An 8,169-nucleotide genomic window follows, 5' to 3' on the forward strand; every position below is an offset into this window, starting at 1 on the left:
ATGTAATGAAAGGCTTTAAAGGACAAGTTACTGTAGCATTGCTCAGCACTAAAGGACAAGTTACTGTATGTAATGAAAGACTTTAAAGGACAAGTTACTGTAGCATTGCTCAGCACTAAAGGACAAGTTACTGTATGTAATGAAAGGCTTTAAAGGACAAGTTACTGTAGCATTGCTCAGCACTAAAGGACAAGTTACTGTATGTAATGAAAGGCTTTAAAGGACAAGTTACTGTAGCATTGCTCAGCACTAAAGTACAAGTTACTGTAGCATTGCTCAGCACTAAAGTACAAGTTACTGTAGCATTGCTCAGCACTAAAGTACAAGTTACTGTAGCATTGCTCAGCACTAAAGGACAAGTTACTGTAGCATTGCTCAGCTCTAAAGGAGAAGTTATTGTAGCATTGCTCAGCTCTTAAGTTACTGTATTATGTAATGACAGTGTGACACCTCTCTGAGACTGGTTGTTGGACTGCTGTTCTCTGCTGCTGTGCGTATAATCAGCACCTGTCTAGGATGACTTACTTACATAACCTGCTACCGTTTCTCTCTGTTCCTATGCATCACAATTCATTTGTTGCCATGTCATCTTCAGAGTTACACATACACATACAGATGAGGTAATAGTGTTAAGGAAAGTGGTGGAAAAAGTTCCCAATTGTCATACTTGAGTAAAAGTAAATCAAATTTGATTTAATTTGTCACATGTGCCGAATACAAAGGGTGTAAAAAACCTTACTGTGAAAGGCTGAATACAACAGGTGTAGAATTTACTGTGAAATGCTTACTTGCAAGCCCTTAACCAACAATGCAGTATTAAGAAAAATAAGAGTTAACAACATATTTACTAAATAAACCAAAGAAAAAAAAAGTAACACAATAAAAGAACAATAACTAAGGCTATATACAGGTGTTACTGGTACCGAGTCAATATACAGGTTAGTCGATGTAATTGATGTAATATGTACATGTAGGTAGAGGTAAAGGGACTATGCCGCCCTAGAGCGTTGGACTAGTAATCAAAAAGTTGCACATTCAAATCCCTGAGCTGACAAGGTACAAATCTGTCATTCTGCCCCTGAACAAGGCAGTTAACCCACTGTTCCTAGGCCGTCATTGAAAATAAGAATTTGTTCTTAACTGACTTGCCTAATTAAATAAAGGTAAAATAAATAAAGATAATGAACAGAGAGTCGCAGCAGTGTAAAAAAAGGGGGCCAATGCAAATTATCCAGGTAGTCCTTTGATGAACTGTTCAGGAGTCTTTTAGCTTGGGGATAGAAGCTGTTAAGGAACCTTTTGGTCCTAGACTTGGCCCTCCGGTACTACTTGCCATGCGGTAGCAGAGCGAACAGTCTATGACTAGGGTGGCTGGAGTCTTTGACAATTTTTTGGGCCTTCCTCTGACATCGCCTGGTATAGAGGACCTGGATGACAGGAAGCGTGGCCCCGGTGATGTACTGGGCCTTACACACTACCCTCTGTAGTTCCTTGCAGTCGGATACCGAGCTGTTGCCATACCAGGCGGTGATGCAGCCAGTCAGTCAGTCAAAAATCAGTCAGTCAAAGATACCTTCATAGAAAATGACTCAAGTAAAAGTGAAAGTAACTTTCACTACTTCAGTAAAGGTATTTGGTTTTAAAAATTAAAAGTATAAATGATTTCAAATACCTTATATTAAGCAAACCAGGCAGCACCATTTTCTTGTTTTTCTTATTTTACTGATAGCCAGAGGCACACTCCAACTCTAAGATATCATTTACAATGAAGCATGTGTGTTTAGTGAGTCTGCCAGATCAGAGGAAGTAGGGATGAACTGGGATGTTCTCTTGATAAGTGTGTGAATTAGACCATTTCCCTGTCATTCTAAGCATTCAACATGGCTGTCAGGGAAAATGTATGGAATAAAAATTACATAATAAATATAAAAGTTGTCAAAAATATAAATAGTATAGAAAAGTACAGAAACCCCCAAAAACGACTTAAGTAGTACTTTCAAGTATTTTTATTTAAGTACTTTACAGCACTAGTTAAAGATAGGGTAAAGAGTCCTAGCTGGCCTGTTGACCCCTAAAATATAGTGTTCTCAACTCTCTTTCCTCTTCTCTTCCCAGGATCCCGTCTGCGCCAGGAGGACTCCCCACCCCGGATCGTAGAGCACCCCTCTGACCTGATCGTGTCCAAGGGGGAGCCCGCCACCCTCAACTGCAAGGCGGAGGGGCGGCCCAGCCCCACGGTGGAGTGGTACAAGGACGGGGAGCGGGTAGAAACGGACCGGGACAACCCTCGATCTCAACGCATGCTGCTGCCCAGCGGCTCCCTCTTCTTCCTACGTATCGTCCACGGACGACGCTCCAAACCGGATGAGGGCTCCTACGTCTGCGTCGCCCGCAACTACCTGGGAGAAGCTGTCAGCCACAACGCCTCGTTGGAAGTAGCATGTAAGTTCAGCTCATGTTGGGGCATTTCTTATTTCCTCTTGGGCCTCTGGGCCTCTGGGCCTCTGGGTTCGGTGTGAATGGAAGAGAAGGGGGTTTAGACTGGAGCTGGGGCTGAATAGAAGACTCCAGTTTCCTACTCTATTTCCCCCTCAATGTGCTCATTGAGTTGGATAATCTCACAGGAGATGGTTCAGGATGTGTTTGGCCCATTTGCCCCAGTAGGGCTGGGGAGGCTTGGGGGCAGATTGGCTTGAGCATCCCAGGGCGGGGGGGGGGGGGGGTGCTCCTGTAAAGGGGGTCAGGAGCTACAATAGGAACAAAGTGCTTTCTGTTGTCCTTCTAGCTCTGGTGTTTGTCAGGGAGATGGATCAGCGTTTTTATACACAAATCAGTTCAGTCATTGTATCTGTGTTTGGTCATCTTTTAGTAGAGAGAGTTACTTACCTCAGTTGTTTCCTTGGTTGTAGACCAGACTAGTGGAGCTCTTCTTTATTGCCTGCTAGACGGTCTTAATGATGGACCTGCTTTGATGTGGAGGGGGCATTCCATCATTGTGAGAGTCAGTGACGACGCTGAAAGGTTTGGGACTAAAAGCTTTCAAACAAATAGACATTGAATAATATACAGTACATAGAAAGAGGACGGACACCGCTGCTTAGTCATTTAACTCTTAGCATAATGATTGGTGCTCTGTGTTGACAAATATGTCCTCAAGGCTGGTTGGTTTCTGAGGTCAGATCTTAGACATGTCATCTGTACTGTTTGGAGAGGGAACGTTGAGAAGAGGATCTCAGATATCAACCGCTTCTCAAGCATGTCTAGGAGCTGTCACCAAGGCCCTCATTGTAATCTAATCGAAAGAGAGGGGTTCGGGGGATGGGCGGTGGTCTTTTTTAGGGTGCTGGTGACTGGCTGGGGCTGGAGGGGAGGATCTGATGGTGTGTAGGGAAGTGGGGATGAATACTAAAGGCCACATGAGCAGGCAAGATACATTCTGTATGTCAGCTGTGGAGTTACTATACCTTCTTAGTATTTGGTTGTGGATGTTGTGTATACTTATAACTCTTGATGTACCATCAGGTGTGTACTACAACAGAGCAGTATTTCAAGATAATTGAAATAGCCATAATTAAAAAGATGAATAAAAAAGGATTCAATTGTTGCTTTCAAGGCCTCTGCCTTTGAAATGAGAGAGCCTGGTACCATGGGAGAACCATGGGAATATAGTAGCAGTGGGTTGGTCACAGAAGACCGCAGCTGAAACCATACCCTGTGTGTTAGTGGTGGTGGGGACAGTGTCATGTCCTCATCTCTTAGATCTCACCCCAGAGTCAGGCTCTGCTGCCCCAAACTGATGACTGTTCCTCTGCTGTCTTTTATTCACTCAGTCACTCACCCTGCATGGTTAGAGGCCTGCCTTCAGAAAGACTGAAGGCCTCCCAATGAATACATCAAATAGAAATATCAAGGAAAATAAACAGAGTCAAACAGGGCCCCAGTTTCCATAAATTGGAATGCTAAAAATATTCCCCCCAAAAGTGGACGATATGGGGTATTTATTTCAGAGGTGGGTTCTTCAAGTAGAAGAACAAGAGGTTTGGCTGGAGCAGGATGGTAGCAGGACTGGAGCGGTGCAGGCCAGAGTAGAGACAGTGGCTGGCCTGGCCCTGCCCACAGCACTGGGCTGCTTATTCTGGACCAGGTTCAAAAGGACCCATAATGACAAGGTTCTGAGCTGCAGCCCTCTCTCGCTGTCTCACTCTGTTTCTCTGACCCCCATTCTCTACCACTCACACTCCCCCACATATCATTTTGTTGTCGGAGCAGCCAGGATAGAACCCTGCAGGAGAGAGAAGGAGAGAGCAGAGAAAACTAAGCACTGAGCTTTTACAAGACCTTGTTTAAACTTCAGGACAGGGACAGAGTACCCTACGTGCCATGGACTGAGTATACAGGCCTTTTAAAAACATTATTTGGACTTTGCATGCTTGTGTTTGCTGAAAAATGTTAGCCGAATCCATTCCGTTTATCCATTTGACATTTTAGCGTTTTATTCCCAGGATTTTTGGCTAATTCCACGGTGAGTTCATGAAACTCCAGAGAAGGAAGTTAACGCATTAACAGTGTTTACTCTACCAAGCTCTCAGAGCCCTGCAAGAACACTGTTATTCTGACGACCTGGCTTTTACAGTTCTCCTACACTCGAGCGACTGTAAACATAAGTTACAACAAGTCATGTTTTGCCAGGTTGAGGCGAGCTAACCCAGTTTGTTTGGTTTATCATTAATGACACACAGGACAGAGCCGCAATCTCTCCATCCGACCCTCTTAATATAGACAAGGTTAATGCATTCACCATGAATCATGGTAGTCGTGTTTATTCTATACTATATTACTGTATACTATACTATACTATACTATACTATACTTAAACAATAAGGCATGAGGGGTGTGGTATATGGCCAATATACCAGGGCTAATTGCTGTTCTTATGGATTGTTTTATTATTTTTTTAATTAACCTGTATTAAGGGATACAGCACTTAGCCGTGGTATATTGGCCATATACCACAAACCCCTGAGATACCTTATTGCTATTAAAAACTGGTTGCCAACATAATTAGAACAGTAAAAATAAATGTTTTGTCATACCCATGGTATAAGATATGATATACCACTGCTTTCAGCCAATCAGCATTCAGGGCTTGAACCACCCAGTTTATAATATACTGTAATTGCCTAGTTAAATAAGGTTAAATACAAATAAATAAAAAAGTATATAATATACTATACTATACTATATAATACTATACTATAGTGTGCTGTACTACAGTACTATACTATATGTTCTATACTATACCACACTGTACTATAATATAATATACCATACTGTACTATACTATAGTGTACCGCAATGTATTGTACTATACTATACCATAGTGTACGCTACTGTAGTGTACTATATTATACTATACTGTGCTATACTATAATGTGCTATACTATACTGTACTATACAGTACTGTACTATACTATAGTGTACTATAATATATTGTACTATACTATACTGTACTATACTATAGTGTACTATAATATATAGTTCTATACTGTACTATACTATACTGTGCTATACTATAATGTACTATACTAGTATGTACTATGCTATACTGTACTAAACTCTACTGTGCTATACTATGCCTTGCTATACTATAATATACTATACTATGCTGTACTGTACTATGCTGTACTATACTATGCTGTTCTATACTATAGTGTACTGTACTATACTATACTGTACTATTCTATAATGTACTATACTGTACTATACTATAATGTACTGTACTATTCTATAATGTACTATTCTCTAATGTACTATACTATAGTGTACTATACTATACTGTACTATACTGTACTGTACTATGCTATACTGTACTATACTATACTGTACTGTCTATACTCAAACAGGGACAAGGTTGGATTCATTCTCTCTCTATTGATGTTTGCTTTGTATTTGTAATGGAGACGCCAAGTATTGAGACAGCTTTGTTCCTATTTAATAGCATGGAGAGCAAAGAGAGATAGAGATGTACTGTTTAACTACAGAGAGGACTGACTGGCTGACTGGTTGGCTGACTGGCTGACTGACTGGTTGGCTGACTGGCTGGCTGACTGGCTGACTGGTTGGCTGACTGGCTGACTGGTTGGCTGACTGGCTGACTGACTGGCTGACTGACTGGCTGACTGAACCTGCTCTCTAGCAGGCTAGAGTCCTCTGACTGCACTGCAGGCTACATTAAGTCATGTACAGTATCCAGCTGCCTTTCAAAGAATGACAAAAATTCCCCACCCCAGTTTTTTATGCTTTCTTTACTCAAAACATAGAACTCTGGGATTTTTTAAACTGCAGCTGTTAAAACAAGGATCAAAGCCAGAAACAGTTTTAGACTTAACGAAATAGAAAACAAAGGTATTCTAGAGACAGTCTTCCAAAGGGCCGACCATTATCCTCATTTCTCACTTTTTACTGTGTGTTAATGTGTTAACACTGTGTAGGTGCCACTGTGTAGGTCTCCCTTTCCTCCCCTTCTCTGCCCTCTCTCTCTCTCTCTCTTGCTCTCCTTTCTCTCTCTTCCACTCACACACTAACACACACATGCAGTGCTGTGTACAGTTCACTATCAACCTTGGCTGTATCAAAGTAGTTTCCTCTTACCCATTGTACAGTACAGACTACAGAGTGCTGAGAGGCACTAAGAATAGCTTCCTGCTTGCCTGGAGGGTCGGTGGGTGAGATAGTGAAGTGAGGTAATGGACGGCACGCTGCTCCACTTGACAGAGATATAACACTGGGGTCTGCTGTTTGTCTACTGGCTGGCTGGCTGGCTGGCTGGCTGGCTGGCTGGCTGGCTGGCTGGCTGGCTGGCTGGCTGGCTGCACAGAGCTACTGATCACACAACCACAGCACAGCACAGGGCTCACTGCTGGGCTCATGAACACATGGATAGACATGGTTCTCTGGAGTTCTGAGTCAGTCCATTGAGAAAGAGAATGAGAGATGTACAGTTGAAGTCAGAAGTTTAATTACACTTAGGTTGGAGTCATTAAAACTCATTTTTCAACCACTCCACATATTTCTTGTTAACAAACTATAGTTTTGGCAAGTCGATTAAGACATCGACTTTGTGCATGAGGCAAATCATTTTTCCAACAATTGTTTACAGACAGATTATTTCACTTATATTTCACTGTATCACAATTCTAATGGGTCAGAAGTGTACATACACTAAGTTGACTGTGCTTTTAAAAATATTTGAAAATTCCAGAAAATGATGTCATGGCTTTAGAAGCTTCTAATAGACTAATTGACATAATTTGAGTCAATTAGGGGTGTACCTGTGGATGTATTTCAAGGCCTACCTTCAAACTCAGTGCCTCTTTGCTTGACATCATGGAAAAATCAAAAGAAAACGGCCAAGATCTCAGTACGCAAGTATAAAACACCATGTGACCACGCAGCCGTCATACCACTCAGGAAGGGAACGTGTTCTGTCCTAGAGATGAACGTACTTTGGTGTGAAAAGTGCAAATCAATCCCAGAACAACAGCAAAGGACCTTGTGAAGATGCTAGAGTAAACAGGTACAAAAGTATCTATATCCACAGTAAAATGAGTCCTATATCGACATAATCTGAAAGGCCGCTCAGCAAGGAAGAAGCCACTGCTCCAAAACCGCCATAAAAAGCCAGAATACGGTTTGCAACTGCACATGGGGACAGATATCATACTTTTTTTGAGAAATGTCCTCTGGTCTGATGAAACAAAAATAGAACCGTTTGGCCATAATGACCATTGTTATGTTTGGAGGAAAAAGGGGGAGGCTTGCAAGCCGAAGAACACCATCCCAACAGTGAACAGAACTGAAAAAGCACATGCGAACAAGGAGGCCTACAAACCTGACTCAGTTACACCAGCTCTGTCAGGAGGAATGGGCCAAAATTCACCCAACTTATTGTGGGAAGCTTGTGGAATGCTACCTGACACGTTTGACCCAAGTTAAACAATTTAAAGTCAATGCTACCAAATACTAATTGAGTGTATGTAAACTTCTAACCCACTGGGAATGTGATGAAAGAAATAAAAGCTGAAATAAATCATTCTCTCTACTATTATTCTAATATTTCACGTTCTTAAAATAAAAGTAGTGATCCTAACTGACTTAAAACAGGGAATT

At 41.8% G+C, this 8,169-nt stretch overlaps 1 protein-coding gene across 4 annotated transcripts in view; it reads left to right on the forward strand.

Annotated features, from left to right (window-relative positions):
* robo1 (roundabout, axon guidance receptor, homolog 1 (Drosophila)) overlaps positions 1 to 8,169 on the forward strand; it is a 544,530-nt gene that overhangs the window by 263,800 nt on the left and 272,561 nt on the right. For all 4 annotated transcript variants that reach the window (XM_036964909.1, XM_036964911.1, XM_036964908.1 and 1 more), the window contains one exon: positions 2,116 to 2,442. In XM_036964909.1, coding sequence (XP_036820804.1) covers positions 2,116 to 2,442 — 327 coding nt within the window. The remainder of the gene's footprint in view (positions 1 to 2,115; positions 2,443 to 8,169) is intronic.

This window comes from Oncorhynchus mykiss, chromosome 27 (assembly GCF_013265735.2).
Source record: "Oncorhynchus mykiss isolate Arlee chromosome 27, USDA_OmykA_1.1, whole genome shotgun sequence".
Classification (NCBI taxonomy): Eukaryota; Metazoa; Chordata; class Actinopteri; order Salmoniformes; family Salmonidae; genus Oncorhynchus; species Oncorhynchus mykiss.